This window comes from Sturnus vulgaris, chromosome 3 (assembly GCF_052056855.1).
Source record: "Sturnus vulgaris isolate bStuVul1 chromosome 3, bStuVul1.hap1, whole genome shotgun sequence".
NCBI classification, from domain to species: domain Eukaryota; kingdom Metazoa; phylum Chordata; class Aves; order Passeriformes; family Sturnidae; genus Sturnus; species Sturnus vulgaris.
Genome location: NC_142245.1, coordinates 15942253 through 15960155, shown reverse-complemented (window position 1 = coordinate 15960155; position 17903 = coordinate 15942253). Strand labels below are relative to the sequence as shown.

General features: G+C 43.6%; 1 protein-coding gene across 3 annotated transcripts in view; it reads left to right on the top strand.

The window, feature by feature from the left end:
- Window positions 1–553: 553 nt before the first annotated feature.
- The window catches only part of STON1 (stonin 1), a 24215-nt gene continuing 6865 nt past the window's right edge, over window positions 554–17903 (top strand). Inside the window, exons 1-2 of one of the 3 annotated variants that reach the window (XM_088161034.1) lie at window positions 554–591; window positions 11301–13259. In XM_088161034.1, coding sequence (XP_088017160.1) covers window positions 11315–13259 — 1945 coding nt within the window. In that variant the 5' untranslated portion in view covers window positions 554–591; window positions 11301–11314. Of the gene's footprint in view, window positions 743–11300; window positions 13260–17903 lie in introns of all 3 variants that reach the window. The other 2 variants (XM_088161035.1, XM_088161036.1) reach the window with 2 other exon arrangements.

Sequence of the window (17903 nt, the reverse complement as noted above, 5' to 3'; positions counted from 1 at the left end):
ACCACTGGAAAGCAGTGGAGCTGTAATGGATGTATCATGCTTGACAAAGAATTTTGGTTGGATTACACAGGAAACTGGATCTCGCTGCTCTAAGTGGGCTGTCCCTGCTGCTCGAAAGCCTTTCAAAGGGGCAATTCGAGTGTCTGCAATCCCTGGCAGCTCTGCTCCATGTCCCTGGGAATGCTCTGGAGGGTTTTATAGTTTTCCCCCTCTTCATCATCCACATTCTTGTGTGTTCTGGCCTTTCGGGAGCATTCTTTCTGCACGGTACCGTGCCATCTCTGGTGGGTGCATGCAGAGGGGAATGGACAAGAAGGAGTTTCTATCACTTTAAGGTAGCACAGGGCTGTACAGTCCTGTTGGTGATTCTGATATGTTCCAAGCCTCGTGCTGCACGTCCTTGGAGGCTCTCCTGTCCCCGGAGGAGCTTTGCCCTCGCTGGCTGTCCCGGGGATGCGCTGCCTTTCCTGGATGCTCCCGCGGGATGCGCCGGGCGGAGCCTGTCCTGGCCGCTCCCCCGGCCCGGCCCGGCCGCTGCTCCGCTCCCGGCGGCGGGCGGGCCCTGCAGGGACCGGAGCGGGACAGGAGCGGGTAAGGAGCGGGACCGGAGCCGCTCTGCCCTGGGGCGGCCGGGCCGGAGGAGCGGGACACGGGGGTCATTCCGTCCGAGGTGGAATTTTCCCGGGAGTTGAGGCGCAGCCACGAAGTTCTGGGCCAGTGGATGGGGCTCTTTTGTTTTGGTGTAAGAACATGATACATTTAACAAAAATATTTGGCTCCTTTTTCTTAATTTCCTTTTTTTTTTTCTTTTCCCCCGATCTTGAGGTCCTTTCCTTTCCTTTCCTTTCCTTTCCTTTCCTTTCCTTTCCTTTCCTTTCCTTTCCTTTCCTTTCCTTTCCTTTCCTTTCCTTTCCTTTCCTTTCCTTTCCTTTCCTTTCCTTTCCTTTCCTTTCCTTTCCTTTCCCCCTCTTCCTTTCCTCTTCTTTTCGAGTAGAACTGGGAAAAGGGGGTGGTTTTTGCCAGGGGGTACCCGGGGCTTTGCATCACGGCGGAAATCGGCAGGGTTTGTGCGCCGGGCATCCTACGGGATCATGTTCCCATGACTTTTGCCTTGTTAAGGAGGAGACTGGGGCAAGCGAGGAGTGTTTTTGTTTAATACTTTAGGTGAATTGAATTCCTGGAGCCTTTCTCATGTTTTCTAGTGGTTCGGATGATGATGTTCAAGTATGCACGTAGGGTACGGTGTTTGAAAGCAGAAATCTCTCCCATAAATCCAGGCGGGGCGCAGGGCTTTGGGAAAACACACGGAGCGGATGCAGAGGATGTGCAGCACAGGACTGGGATGTTTGAACTGCACTGACCATATGCAGTGCGGATCCCGGGGATGGACTTTCAAGGACAGTGTAAAAGAAAAAAAAAACCAAAATAGTAGAAAATATCCCCTTTCTGGCTTTAAGTAAGTGCTCACCGGAGGGGGGCTTTGCAGTAAGGTTTTTTAAAATGTGTAGCTGTTCTGATGCTTGCGGCAAACAAGTGTGCTGAGAAAACTGCTGACAAGCTCTTTTACGGACCCAAGCGAAAGTTACACAATTCTATACTTCAACAGCGTTTTTTTCTGTGAGGTGGAGAAACCCTGACTGATTTCTCTGCAAACAGGACTTAGCTTTTTTGGAGAGAGTGGTAATGACTGACTGGGGAGGAGGGAACAGAAGTTTTGGAGCCTGAGGCTTTTAAACATGAACTGTTCATTTTGGTGTTAACTCGCTTTGCCCTGTCTGGGGACTGAGACTCTTCTGTAGCCGTGAAAGAAGAAAAAGCTTAAGACAACACTTTGTGTTGCCTGATCTGTGCAATGGGAGAAAATGCTGTGAGGAAAGATTAGCTGTCCTCTTGCCTCTGTGTGGGAATGGAGAACTGAGCACTGCTCTCTGTAACCTGTTGTGGCTAAGCTTAGGAGTAATTTGTGTAACAGGGAGCGTGGCCAGAGATTGTATTTACCTGGTGTGGGAGTTGTAAATCACACCCCTGGGAAAAGCTGCCCCAAGGCAGGTACGAGGTCCTTGCTTCATGCTCGGCTTTGATTGTTTTCCTTCTCCCTCATGAATATGTAGTAAGTGTTATTTTCTATCACTTCAAAAGTTCCTGGGATTTGCAAATTTAAGGGCCCATCTTGTTGATGATCTCTGTTAACGTAGGTTTGTAAATTAATCTGTGTGTAGACATTAACTCCAACATGAAAACAGAGGTGCACTATCCTGGGCAGTGTTCGTGTTTGGGTAAACAATATCCCTCTAGTCCACCACTCCTTTTCTTCTCTTTTTGATTGGTATAAATATAAGCTATCATCTTCTGCTTCAGAAAAGCAGCCTGCCCATGTGTCTGTCTTAAAAGGCTTTTGGAGATCAACCCAAATGAGGCTTTTTTTGGTGTCTGCGTCATGCATTACACTTTCTGACATGACTGTCATCAGTTGCTATTAAAAATACTTGTATCCAAATGAACAAGGATTTAATTGGCACATCTCCTTAGTGCTAGTATTCCTGTAAGGCCTTAAAGCGGGGGGGAGTATCCTACAGCTGAGGTGAGAGCTGTTCTGTCACAAAATGTTCCTGACAGCTTTCAGACAGTACTTTTCACGTTCAGAAGACCTCTGCAAATCTTATGTCATAGGTACTGCCATGTGTTTGTTGGGCACTCAAGCATGAGGCAGTTTTAAGGGTGGATATAAAAACTGACTCAGAACTAAAACTAAGTTTAAAAATAGGGACTGCTATGCTGTTCAGTGATTTTCCTAAATACAGTATTTCTGTTAGCTTCCCTACCTCTTATTACTCACTCTGAGATTAGTGGCAAGAGTTTTGAAGTGTTCTTCTGTGTTGTGTATTCTTTGTGGCATTTCATCCCTCCCTTCCCTTGGACACTGCAAACACTAGCAGTGCACCAGACTTAAACTTCTTTCTGACAATAGCCAGCTTAATATTTTGATATGTGATCTGTGTGCCAAAGTACTCGGGCTTTTTTTTTTTTTTTTTTTTTAATCCAGAGAGCTGCTTAATCCTAAAAAAAAAAAAAAAAGAAAAAAAAAAAAGGCTGTTGCTATTACAGAAGTGGGACAGTCACCCATAACTGCATTTCTGCTGCTTCTTAGTCTATTATAAATCTCCGTCTCTGCCCAGGGGGAGAAGAGAGGGAGAAGTTTGGGATGTTAAAGTACTTGCCAGAGCCCTGTGCAGAGCTGCTGTGGCCAGAGCACTTCTGTGGGATGTGCGTGCATTCCTAATAATAACAACATCTTTCCTAAACACAGTTAAAAATTGCTTCACTAGATGCAGTAACATTCCATTTACTTAGTGACCTGCAGAAGTACTGAAAATAAAAACAGATTTATTTTCCTGTCTCTTCTAGGCCAGAGCATTCTTTTTATTAAAAGAACCCAGCAAACCCTCTGTATGGTAAAATGTCAGCTGGTGTCAATAAACAGTTTAACAGTTTACATGAATCCCTACTGTCCCTTGGCTCTCTGAAATCTGCCTTTGGCGTATAAGCTCTGCCATCACTGCGGTGATGATGAAGAGGAATGTGGTTCAGAGGATGAAGCAGGACTAGCCCAGGGGACTGAATGTGAGTGGGCCCTGTGGAAGGTGTGCTGTACACATGACAGGAACACAGGGAAGTGAATTAAATATGATTTTCCTATCCTGTCTGTGCAGATAATGGGAAGAAATTAACTGTAACAGCACAGATCAAAAGCCAACCTCCAGCTGAAAAACTTTTAAGGGTCACAGGGTTGCAGTGAGCACTTTCTAACATTAGAAAAACAAAGACGTTTTCACAATACACTGCTATGTGTAACTTTGTTTTGCTTTGAGAAGATGCAATCATGTCTTGCATCACACCTTGCAGTCACCTCTTGCACACAAGTGATGTGTCTGAGAAGGCACTGTGATATCCAGGAAGGAAGAGAATAAAAACACTGAGTAGTTAATATTGATTTAATCAGGCTTTTTGTTATTTCTTCTAGGGAAAACAAGCTTTCTTCTGTTAAAGATGTTCACTAAAACATAGAGAACCATTTTGTGGCTCTCAGGATTTAATCCAGCTCTAATTTGAGCTAGTAAAAGTGTTCCTACTGTCTTTGATAGCAGACTTTGGATTTTCCTGGCCATCCCATTTGCCAGCAAATGGGGCATGAGCAGGGGTCCACCCTGTCCTGCCTTCTCCATTCCCAGCCTGGAGCCCAAAGAACCACGGGCCCTAGACATGAGACCTGGGACAGTCTGTCACCTTCTGAGATGGGGATTCTGCCCAGTAACCAGGAAAACTCTGGAGATCCGGGATAGAACTCTGCTAGGTGTCATCTGCACGAACAACAGAGAAGTAAGAACTGATGAACCCAAGAAAGATGCTCAGACTCGTGTTGGGTACTGCTGTTACCTATTCTTAGAGATATGCCAGAGATGAATGCGTTTTTTATTGCTTTGGTTATGTTAAAAGGAAAGACCAACAAGTTCTAAGTGTACCTGTATATGACTCTTCTTTCTGTACCAGATTTATGCAGTTTGTGGTGTGATATCAGATGTTATTTCATCTTCCTGAAACGAAATAGTTACATGCAGCTCTGGCTTGGGAAAACTGTTTTGTATGTTAGAAAGTGCTTGTTGCAAGCCTGTGATCCTTGGATGTTTCGTAGCTGGAAGCTGATTTTTTGTCTGACTTCTTTCTCCATGCTGTTACATTCACTGGTTCATGTGTTCTGTAAGGTGGCTGGATATGGGCTGAGTCACAGCAGGAAGTGCAGAACCTGCTGAATAAACCTTATAGTACCCCTCAGGTGAGAGAGGTGGACTGTGGGGTAAGAGGATCTCTGCTGCTTTTTGCAGCTTCAGGTCTGCATTCCTGATGCACATAAATTGGATCTCTATTTTAATTTCCTTTTAATTTTTTAAATTATTATTTTTAGTTTATTTCATTTGGTTTATGTTATCTCATTCTGAAAGTTATGTTCCTGATAACAAGCTCTGCAAAAAAATTCCTTGAGAGAGATGATGGTGCAGATCCCATGTGGCTGTGCAGCTGTGATTTGTAAAAATGTCTCAATCTCCTTAGGAAATACCTTTGGTTTGCCTCCATAAAATCATACAGACACTTCCAGTAAAATGTCTTTAGGCTTCTCTGCCTTGATTCCCATTGCCCACTGAGCAAACAGTGAAGGACAAAGCTGATGTGACTCACCGTGGTGATGTGACTGCTGGAGTGGGGTGAGGCAGGGTGTGGGAATCACGGCTCTCTGTGCATGGGAAGAGTGGCTGAAGCTGACGTGTTCCACAAGGCCAGTCATGCATGATGTCTTGTTGTCTTTTCAAGGCAGCTTTGGAATGACTTCACATCTGAGTGTTAGGGAAGGACTCCCAGAATGGATCTGCACATGAAAAGGAGTTATTTTACAGTGCATAACAGCTGAGCTTTGAGTGATTATCTGTGGCAATTTTCACAGAGAGTGGAAGATCCTCACCATCCAACCTCTTCCTCTTGTCAGAAAGAAGAGCTGCTTCTTTGGGGAGGATCCACTTCAGCCACAGCTGAGCAGGCTTGAATGGTTAACAGAGATGTGACTCTGGCTGCTTTTCTTTCATTTTCCACTTGGGAGCTTCCCTTGGGTTTTCCCTCTGGTGTGAATCTCATATCAGCTCACAGCCTTTTAAAGCATGAGGTGTGACCCTGAGAGGCAGAGGAGCTGGAATTTCCTCCCTGGTGCAGTGCCTGTAGGATCCCTCCCTGGCTGGATTCCGGATGCTCTCCCGGTGTGCAGGGACCAGCAGTGCTGTCACCATCGGTCCCTGGTGGTCCCTGATCTCCCTCACACCCCAAACCCTGTGACCTCATCCTTACTAGAGAGTCTTTCAGCCTCTGCCCAACCCTTTTCCCTATCAAGGAAAGTAAGTGCTGTCTCTGCTTGGGAATGGTGATGGGTTGTGTTGATATCCTTAAAAATGTCGGTTTTTTCAAGCTTGTGCCTTCAAATACCACTCACCTGATCTGTAGCCCTGCCTGTGACCAGGCAGGATCATGCAACAGTGAGAGGTGTTTGCAAGAGCTGGGCCTGCCTTTGCTCTGGGAGGTGCACACTGTCAAAAGCTGAAAACTTTAATTCCTGCAGCTCTCGGGGCCAAGAGTAAGGAATTCCAAATTAAACCGATTAGCTGCAAGCTCTGAACTTCTCCCAGCTGTGCCTATGCCCCAGAGAGCGAGCAATATAAATAAAAGGTCACATTGCACTTTGAAGTCAGTGTATTTTTGACTATTACACCAGTTCCTTATTTTCTAAAATGAGTAATGCAGTGGGAGGCTTAATCCATATCCCAAATACAAGAAAATGCCAAGAAATGCCTATTTCTCATCAGCTGTGGCTTTTGCTTATGTTTATTTCAGAAGTATAGACTGGATAAATTTTTGTATGTGTATCTAGGATAGAAAAAACAGAGTTAAATAGAAGTGCAGCCACATGTAGTATCAAAGTAAAATGTGAGGCAAATAATCATAAATCAAGCAGTATTTTATGTAGAAATTGTGCTTCAACTTTTTTTTGCAGAGTTTAGTAATAACTGAAACAGTGACACAAAGAATATGGCTGTAAAACACAGAGATAAATCTGCCATGTTTTACTTGGATATCACAAGGGCTTAGAAACATTTAGGGAGTTTTATATACCATATGTGCTTTATTGCTTAAACTGCAGAGAATTTTAACTTCCCTGCGAGACTATTGCACTCTGTGGCAAAAAGCTTGAAGAATTGTATGGGTGTTTGTACAAGGAACATCAGCAACTCATGGTGTGGTTATAGGACAGCTTCACCACAGCATGCACAGGATGCAGAGCTTTGCATTAAATTTCTGTATGGCTTGTATGCAGCAGCCAACCTTGCTCCTGGAAATAAAATTGATGTGTAGTAGTGTATGGGGTCCATAGTTTTTCTAGAAGGGTGGAAATAAAATGACCAGGCACTGTCCACAAACAGAGCAGCTCATGTGAAGAGCTCAGCTTATTTGGAAGGGATTATTTAACTCTTTTGTCACACTGTATGTAGATAAATCTGGGGGGTTTTTTTTGAGCTTGGAGCAAGTAATGAGGCTGGTGTTTACCCAGCAAAACCCCACTGAACAAGTGGCACACATGAGATACCTGCTTGAGTGTTACAAAGAGAATTTGTTGAGAGGATGTGTAGCTTAACACTTCTGGAGCTGCAATGGCCTCTGGAGCTAGAGATGAAATAAGGAATGTATTTATACAATTATGCTTTTCTGTGTGTTGGGAGTGTGAGTACTGTCTATTAAACACTGCATTCACTTGCTTTATGCTTTGCAGAAGGGAGATGTTTCCCTGAGGTTCCTCATTAGCTGACTCCATGCTTCTCCAATATTTTAGAAGAGGACCTCTGTGTTTGAACAGAAGGGGACATGCTTGAGGGTTTTAGCTGGTGCCAAATTCTAGGGAAGACCCCAGAGAGTGAGATGTGCAGGGGGTCCAGTTGTGCACTGTGCTGGTTCAGTGCTGCTGCTGTGAAGGAGGTGACAGAAAGCCATGCTGTCAGCGTGGTGGGGACATTGCTGATGACACCTCAGCATCCTCAGCTCGCTGAGCATCTGGATTAAAAGTGCCAAAGCCAAAACCTGGAGTTACACCTTGGAGTGAGTAGGGAGTTATTATTAGTGCTCGGTGTAGGGAGAGGTAACAATATCCCCCAGCAAGGCACGAAAATTGAGCTATATTTTTGCAGCAGATTTGATCTGGGATTTCTGAAGCAACAAAAGACCCAGTGATAGCTACAGCCTATGAAATCTCTCAATAATAGGATAGGATTTCTCTTCCTTCCATCCTCAAGGTATTAAAATGAAAAAATTAAGCTGCAATGACTGCTCATTAAATGCTGAGGGACTGTGTTAATCTGACAAATGGGAAGATTGTTTTCAGGCAGAAGAGGATGAATTGAAATGAGCTGCAACTTTCGGGTTCACTGGAATTAATGCACCTAGGATCAACTGTTATTTCAGCCAGCTTTTTTATTGGCAGTTTCAGTATTCTAAAAATGTATTTCCTGCCTCATATCTGAACAAGATACCACACGTGCTTGTGATTTAAATGTCACAGGCCGCATAACATGTGTGTGATCAATGGTATCTTGTATCATTTTCCTTTTACCCAAAGCATTTGGGTTACATTTATGTGGGTCCCATGGGGGACATTTGCTTTTTGGAGGCAAAACACATCCATCCTGAAGCCTGAATTTTATTTTGATTTCAAGGAAGAATGTCCCAGTTCATAGGAAGGAATTTGGAGCATGGTTTAGGACAAAATAGAAATTGAAAGCATTACTTTATTGCATTGTACAGATGTAAAAGAATCAGAGAACAAGTGATGTAAAACAGCATAAAACTTATTTTTTTTTTTTTTAATACTGGATGAGTGGTGCTATCCTTAACATACAAGAGGGTTCATTTCCTTTTATTAGCATTACATTATCCAATCAGCTTGTAAAAATCCATTTGAGCTTTTTTGCTCCATTCCTAGTCGTCATTTTTGGGGATCTGTGAGCAACAGTAGGAGAACCACTATCTATTTCAACACCTTTTGCATGTGTGTTTTTGTTATCATCAGCATCTTTTTTTCTTTTAAAAAACTCCCACATAACTGCAACAGCAATGAGAGGTGAAAGCTGTAGCCTCTGACAGGTACACCAAGGGTATTGTGACTGCAGAGAAAAGTGGGTTTTTTCCACTTTTTTCCATCTGGGAAAGTGGTTTTCTTCGTTGACACTTACTGACTGAAGTTAAATGTTTGGCAGGTGGAGTTCAAACATCTTTTTGTTTTGTAATGGGAAACTACCCCTCCCCCCCAAATCTGCAACATCGCATTTTAAAAAGTGAATAGGAACAGACGTTGGGGAAAAAAACCCCAAACATCTGTGAATAATAAAGGACACTGAAAATCTCTGTCTCTAACAAGAAAGGGAAATAGTCTGCAAATGTGTTCTTTATTGTAAACACTCGATTTTATGATTTCTTTTCTATTGGTGCATCTCAGTGTTGTGTGATTTGCCCCCTCAGCATGGCTGTGGTCACACTGGAGGGTTGTAGCAGCATCCCCAGAGCTTCTCTGCAGAGAAAGGCTTCTGTCCCATCCACAGCATGTTTTTTCTCTCTCTGGCCAACCCTTATCTCTTGTAAATGCCAGGAGTTTTTAATGGCAGCCTTTGAAACTGTTTCCTTATGTTTTGTCTACCAGGCTGCCCCAGTGTCCCAGCTGTTCCAGGAAAAAGCCACGCTCTGAGTTAGCATCACATTAGCTGCTCTTAACAAATGAAGCTTTGAAAAAAAGGCTGAAAACTTTGAAATTTCCACTCTAGAAATAATTAATGCTGAAAGAGCCCTGGTGGCAGCCAGAGGGAGAGGAGGAGAAGGGTGTGATATGGGAGGAAAAAATGATGACCAAGTCAGAGACCAAATAGCTGTGATTTTTCTTTCCATTGCTGCACTTTATGATGAAGTGATTGTGTGGGTGAAGGATACACTGGTAGTTGTGTGTGTCTGAGCTATGATAGTAATTTGTACTTGTTTGCTCCTTTTCTCTCTCTCTTTCTGTAAGTGGCGATTAGAGTGCTTATAAAATAACTAGCATAGTGCAAATATTTTTCTGAACAAAAAGGTCGAGAGTTCAAAAACTAATGAAGGCCCAGAGTCCTCCTCCGTTGAGAGCTCTCTGTTGCTCAGCCTCAGATTAAGCAGACTGTGCCACAGTTTATGGCACTTTCTTACTGGCTACAAACTGCCCCAGAAGTAATGGAGTGAGGATAAAAATAAAAAAGAAAAAAGAAACTTGTAGCACAAGTTTCACTTGGCTCAACTGTAGCATGTCTAGAAGTGAACTGTTCTCTAAATGTTACAGATAAAGAATGGCTTTTATGGTTATGTGATTCTGTAGTGCTGTGCAATTAAACAGCCTGGCTGTGGCTGTCTGTGCATGAAGGGCAACAGCTCTAAGTCATCATTAGCAGACCTTAATTAACGGAGTAATGTACATGCAGGTGGTTGTTGTCTATATGAACTCTGCCTTCTTTGTGCTTTCAGGCAAATGTGAATGTGTTCTGACAGAACAAGAGTGAGTTTCTATCAAGTGAGTGATGTTTATATGTGCCCCCTGGTGTTTCATTGTACTCGGTCCCTCCTCAGGCATTGGTAATTTTTTGCTTGCTCCCTCATCAAGCAGGAGCAGTAGGGAGAAAAAACTTTGGGGACAACATGCCCTGCATAAGGATGCAACAAGCATTTATATTTAAGTGCACACTTTAGAACCACGAAGGCAAGATTAATGATTTACTGGTTGTAGTCCTGCTCTGAGGACATCCAGCTGAGCCCTTTACCAAAGACACTTTGTTTGATGAAGTGTAGTTTATTAATTGGTTTAAAGACCTGTCCTTTTTCCAGGCCACCAGCCAATTCAGTGCTTGGCAGATGTGAGTGCTGTTACTTGGCCTTGACTTGTGTTTCATCAGCGTTTTGTCTGCGGTGGAGGCTTGCAGTCTACTGCTCAGCAGGAATGTACTGCTCATCTTTAGGGCTAATTTCTTGGTTAAAAGTTTAATGCCTTTCCAGTGCTTCCTTATAACATGTCCAGTCTCCAAGAGCATAAGCCTGGGTGGAAGGAACTGATGTACAGAAATTCCCTGCCCCGGTCTGGCAGGCATCCAGGTTTTTGCCCTGATGGCAGCAGCATGTGTACCTTTGCCATCAGCACTGAGTTGCTACAGCTTTTCATAAAAAAAAATAATCCCCTCTCTCCCTTCTGACTCTATTTTTGGAAACAACTACACCATTCTTAGTAAAATGATGGTTTTTTGATGGAGGAAGGAGGGGAAACCTTACCCAGAGGAGATGCCTAGTATGGAAAATCTCTGTCCATATTTGAAATGATGTATAAGCTATATAGTATTATGTTGCAATATATATAGTATATAATGAAGCTGGAATTATTATTTAAGCAGTCCTGTACTGCTGTGGGGCACTCTGCTCTCTCTGATTGAGAAGCTCTGTACATCAGATGCTCTGAACAGCTTGTAGAGCTTAAAACTCCCTTCAATCGCCAGCCTGGGAGAGCAGTGGGGATTCATGGGCAGTTTGTCTGTTTCTACACAGCTATCTCAGATTACACATGTAAAACAAAATACACTGAATTTGAAAACTGCTTACAAATTTGAGCTTTGTGTGATTTGAGTTTGACTTGAATCATATTTGTTGTTTCTTCGTAGATGGCTTGCGGGTGATGCATTGTGCAAGTACAAGCTTCTCCTACAAGATGTGTTCCCCAAATCCAGCAAACTGGGTCACCTTTGATGACGAGCCTCTCTTCCAGTCACCTCAGAAACTGGTTGACAATCAGAGTAGCTGCAAACCAAATGGCCTTAAGCTCAACCTGTCCAGTGTTCATGAGTCTTCAAGCAGGTCATCCTCTACAGGCAGCACTCCTCTCTCATCTCCTGTAGTTGATTTTTACCTAAGTCCTGGACCCCCTAGCAACTCTCCACTTACTACACCTACCAGAGACTACCCGGGAAACCCCTGCATTCCAAAGTCTGGGATTCACATGCTTTATCCCATCCCTGAATGGCCATCAAATGTTAACCCTCCTCCATCCCTAGCCTCGCAGAAACTGAGCAGCCTTCCTTTGAACCCCTCACCTAATGACCATGCAGGCAAGGCTTTGGTCTCCAAATCAGCAGATGAAGGAAGCCCTAACCCACCAGGAAGCTGCGAGGAGCTGGCTCCGGGACACTTCCCATACTTTCACAGTGACTGTGCTTTTTCCAGTCCTTTTTGGAAGGAAGGGTGCTCCCTCAGCATGTCGCCAGCTAATGTTAGCATGCCCAGGAAGGACAAAGTGTTTGACAGGAGTGGGTGTCATCCTAGGGACAAAGAAACGTGTCATGATCAGAAAAGCCTTAACCAGGGCTCCTTCAGTTACATCTGTGAGAGGCTTGAACACCTGCAAGCTGACAGCTGTGAGGCCGTGGAGAACCCACCCATCTCCAGCACCCACGCGTGGCACAAGCTCTCCCTCACCATCCCACGCAGCCTTTTCAGGAGCCAGAAATCAGATGGGTGGCCATTCATGCTGAGGATTCCTGAAAAGAAGAACATGATGTCATCTCGGCAGTGGGGCCCTATTTACCTGAGCGTCCTGGCTGGAGGGGTGTTGCAGATGTATTACGAAAAGGGCCTGGAGAAACCTTTCAAGGAATTCCAGCTGCAGCCGCAGTGTAAGCTGTCCGAACCCAAACTGGAGAGCTACAATGTCTCAGGAAAAATCCACACTGTGAAGATCGAGTGCGTGTCTTACACGGAGAAGAGGAGGTACCACCCCAAAGCAGAGGTGATCCATGAGCCAGAGGTGGAGCAGATGTTAAAGCTGGGCACCACAGATTATAACGACTTCACCGATTTCCTCACGACGGTCGAGGAGGAGCTCATGAAACTTCCTACTGTTTCCAGACAAAAGAGGAATTATGAAGAGCAAGAAATGACTCTGGAAATAGTGGATAACTTTTGGGGAAAAGTCACTAAGGCAGAAGGAAAAATCGTAGAAAGTGCAGTCATCACACACATTTACTGCTTGTGTTTTGTGAATGGTGGTGCAGAGTGTTTTCTAACCCTGAATGACCTGGAACTCCAGAAGAGGGACGAGCGTTACTTTGACAAGGAGCAGGAGAAGAAGTGGATCAATATTCTTGACTGCCATTTCCATAACTGTGTCAAAGCACAGGAATTTGAGCAATCACGGATTATTAAGTTTACACCCCCAGATGCCTGCAGGCTGGAACTGATGCGTTTCAGGACATGCTACAATGGGCAAGACCTTCCCTTTTCTGTGAAGGCTGCAGTGGTGGTTCAGGGGGCATACATTGAACTTCAGGCTTTCATAAACATGTCTTCAACTGCTCAGATCCTGACACGTTTACCCTCTGTGAAATACTGTGAAAATGTTATGATACGCTTTCCTGTTCCCACACAGTGGATCAAAGCACTTTGGACCATGAACGTCCAAAGGCAGAAGTCCCTAAAAGCGAAAATGAATAGGAGAGCATGCCTTGGGGCTTTGCATGAGGTTGAATCTGATCCTGTAATCCAAGTCTCGGTCGGAACAGCAAAATACGAGAGTGCCTACAGAGCCGTGGTGTGGAAGATTGACAGACTTCCAGATAAAAATTCAAGTAAATAATCTGTGCTATGGGTTTGGGTGTGTGTCTTCACTGGGTTTATGCTTGTGCACCTCCATCAGCTGTTGTGATTTGGCTTTTTATCTGTGGGATGCTGTTGGTAGAAGCCAAAGTCATCTTTTAGAAAAAAGAGAATACAGACCTATCAATTTCTTTGAACCATGTTTTCATACTTTATTTGGTAGAGGCAGATGTACTGTCAGTCATTTCAAGTTTGTGGTATCATGGAAGCAGAGCTGATCATTCTGAGTAAACTCAAGTCTGTAGTAGTAAAGGCTGAGGGAAGGGTTTATGCTTCCCGTGTACCAGGTGGGCAATGGGTGTGATGGGAAGCAGAAGTTGGTAAAATTATTTGTTCACCCAATATCACACAGCTAAGAGAAAAGGTGGTATTGTCAGTGCTGGGTATTGGCTTTCTAGGCTCGTTTAAGAAATGGTAGGTATGACACAGAACTGGAAGGGGCTGAGGTTAAATTTGCTGTAGGAAGGCAACTGTGCTTTTGCAAAGTCTCGTTTCTGTTACCTCTCTCATAGGTTTGTGCATTGAAATTGTGCATTCATGGCAATAACTGCACTGACAAAAATGCCTCCCACTTTATTCCCATCTCTTTATGGTGATGGTACCTCACTGAAAACTTGTAGCAGTTTTTAATTGCACATGTGGAAGTAGTCAATTTAATTTAAAGGAGAGAATATGACTTTTTGGAGAAGAAGATATAAAGATTTGGGTTTAAAATTCCAGTTTTTAGTCATGTTACCAGCACCTTTCATAGCACTTTTCTAAAGGCATAGAAATTCTTGAGGAATACAAAATCCTGCTTCAGGTTCTGTAGAGTGAAGGCGTTTGATCCTTTGCTTGATCCTTTGCATTATGTGAACCTGAGGCTTTGGGGATCTGTGTAAGACAAAGGCACCTGTTAAAGCATTTCATGTAAAATATCTGTAAAATCTGTACTTTTAAAATGGGGGTAAATGTATGTTACTTACATACGTATAGACTAGGACAATTAATATCCATAATATACGGATTGTCCTAGTCTTGTATTATCCTGTCTGGACTAACTGCCTCCTTAAAATGTCCAGAAATGATTTTACCTTCTTAATCCCAGGTTCAGGCATTCTACTACCGAGCCAGGACTGATGGTGGGGGAAGAGCAATGGTGGGGGACAGAGAGAGGGAAGTGAAGGACATGAGCTGGGGAGACTGGAAAATGGACAGGGAGGGCAGAGGAGTTGAGGGAGAGATGCAGAACAAGAAGGCAGAAGAAGATTCTTCAGGTCTTCAAAATCCCTGTCCCGTGCTCCAGGTTGCAGAAATTTGCACCATGTTGCTGTGACTCGTGTGTTTTCCCAAGGCTTACAGGACTGTTTGGGTAGCTTTTAGTATTCTTTGCTATTTAATGTAGGTTTGCTTCTGTAAAATCAAGTCAGCAGTTTAGGCAATATTAAAGAAGATTATAAGTGTTCTGAATTCCCTGCGGTTCTTTCACCTGAAGATTTGATGTGCACAATTAACTTCAGATTTAAGTTATTTGAAAGGAAGGACTGGGGGTTTTTTTGAGGCATTCCACAGCTTTGCATTATTTTCTACCAGTAGCTTAAACTTCTGACATTTGAATAATTCCTCTAGCTGACATCTGCAGAATCATTTGTCTCTGTGAAATGTTCGTGTGTTTGAAAAAACATTTTGGTAGTAATACTGCCCAGTCAAATTTTAAACCTCTATATCAAGTGCCCTGTACAGAGTTAAGAGTTTAAAAATAGAGTTGTCCCAAGGCGTGCCAAAAGTCTGGAGACAGTCAAGCTAATAGAAATATGTAAACTTTCATAATGTGTTTACCGCAGGCGGAAAAATATGCTGAGGATTTTGCTTTCAGAAAGCCTTTGTCCAAGGCTTCTTAAAAAAAAAAAAAAAAAAAAAAAAAAGGAAGGGAGAAGGAAAGGTTGCCTACAGTTATATTGTGGATCCATTTATAGACACTGAAATATGTTAATATCCACTGGATTCTACTGAAGTGTTTTCCTGGAAAAATGCAGGCCAAGGGAAGTCAGTAGGAGCTGCAAGAAATACCAGACTCTTAAAAACTGCCTGTGCCTATTTGGATATGTAGATGTTGCTTTTGCAGTCAGAATTTTAGCATTATGTTTTTAAAAAAGGAAAAAAAAAGGAAAAAAGCAATAGGCTTTGAAGGGCTGATCCAGTGAAATTTCTTCAAATTTGGTGTATGTTTGTGAAATTGGGGCTTTGTGAATGGAAACGCAGAACATGTTATGATTTTAGCACAGTACTGGGGCCAGACTGCACAGTGGAGAAGCTGTGTCAGCTGCTTCCCAGGGAGTTCCCAGGGAGCAAGGCAGAGACTAAACTGCAAAGCACTGTGCTTTAATCACTCACTGTGTAAATTTGAGCTCTGCAGTATTGTCTGCTAGTTCCTGCTCTAGCCTCCATCCTCGAGCTGTTGTCTAAAGCAGCAGTTCTTCAGCTGATTATTTCTTCTTGCATGCTGCACCATGGAGCCACTGGGGAAGCAGGGACTGAACAACAAATTGGAGCTTGAGGGGGTTGTAGCTGCTGGCAGCCTTGTTCCTGCCTTCAGCATCAGTGCATGGACTCTGGTGTGAGAGGTGATAATGGTTCCCAGGAACCACCAGGTGCTGCTTTGCTTATTTTCTAAGCTGCCCAGGTGGAAACTCAAAGCCATGGCTTTGTCAGATGGGCTTCATCCCTGCCCAGCCACCTCCTTCTGGCACTGGCACCACTGTCAGATGGTGGTTGTTGGTGGTACTGTCCCACTCCTCTATTCCCTATGCACTTCTCCCAGCAGGCTGGATAAATTAGCCATTTAGACATAGCTGCAGGAGTTATTAACTTCTAACAACCGTAATGTATGTAAATCTGTTCTTATTGTTCATGCTTTCATGTTCAAAGTAAGAGTTTTAGAACTGGACCTCTTTTGGCAAAAATAGAATTATTACATAACTAAGATAACCAGTACATTATTTCAGCTTTAATTGCTTTGCTTCACGAGCCTTTCTCAGATCAAGCATGAATGCTACTTACACAGGTGAAAAAGGGCTAAACAGCATTAATAAGTGCAAAGTTAGGTTATTAATTGCTTTTGAAATGCTATATGAATGCTAAATGATATTTGGAAAACTACTTTCATAATTTTACTGACCTTTTGTTTGTTTGTTTTGGCTTTTTTGTTGGTATTCTTTGGAGACAGAGAGCAAGAATGGAATGCTTTTAGGAAACAAGAACCAGATTTTCAGATTAAGGTGCCCAATTCACAGAAGTCTTAACAACTTGCATAGACACCTAAACTCAGTGTTTCTGTCTCGTAAGTTAGATGGTAAAAGCTCAGTAATCTCTCCAGATTTTTCTGGTTGCCTCTCAGGAGTTGTTTGATTTCATCAGTCTAGGTGGTCATGTCTTGACAGTGCCTGATGTGCCAAATTTTGGATAGCTGGGCTTGAATATGTCATCTTGAATATATCAGGGCTCTGAATATGTCACCTTAGCACACTGTGCCTGCTCCAACCCAGCTGTCTTTCCACAGCACCGTATTTTCTCTCCTTCTGGCCAACGTCTGGCTTTTTCAGCATTACAGTTTCTTTTGCAAAAGAATCTTCTATACACAGCCTCTCTTTCTTCTTCTAACTCAAGGAACACAAGGCCAGGGAAGCAGTGGTTTCATGGAGCAGAGATGACAAGAACTGCTCAGTTTTAGGTGAAAACTAGCGGGATGTTTACAGTCTTCCAAAATGCTGGTCAGTCAATTTGTCGTCTGACAGCCAGTTGGAAGAAGTTGCTCTACACTCCCAGCAGAGCCCAGCAGTGGCAGAAGAACTTCTCCAAAAGTGAAGGGGTGAGTACCTCCCTCTGATATTGGTGTTGGGACAAGAGACAGATGGGCTGGGAATCCTGTCTTTTAGGAACAGGCAAAAAGGTCCAATGGAGGCTGCTCCAGAGGACCCAAGGCAGTATCCTTATCCAAATCCCAAACCTGTTGTCTCTGCCTTTGCAGGTTACCACCTAAGAAAAAGGAAGCACTCCAGAATTCACTGCATCCCAACACCAAGACTACCTCATGGCTGTAGGTCAGCTGGAATATAAACCCAGAAGTTTCTTTGGATGGTCCTGAATCACAACTGTGCCATGTCTAGCAGGGAAACCTTCAGCAAAAGCCCAAGAGGTATGGCTCATCTGCCTGGACTCAAGTGGACATCTGTTATCCAACGTTTACCATCCGATATCTGCCCAGGAAAATTCCAAGCAGTGATTATTTCTTGATTCCATTTCTCAGAAGACAAAATAATTTGCTGGACAATTCCCATTGCTATTTGTTTCTTCATAGGCCTCCCCCCAAAAAATCCCAGGAAGATTCTGAATTTGCTCCAAAAGCCCTTAGATGTATGCTAGTTGCCTTCTACCACAAATTAACTACAAGCAACAAACCGTTTTCCCTCAGATCCTTGTTGAACCACAGCCCCAGAGGCAGAGAGTGCCTTTTACCTGGCCAAGACATGCCAAGCCACCTGGGTGCTGCAATTCCTGCTGTCCTCCCCAGGTTGCTTCACTTGTGGCTGGAACTGTGCAGTCTGTGCAGCCCAACCCAGCAAAGAGCACAAAGAGCA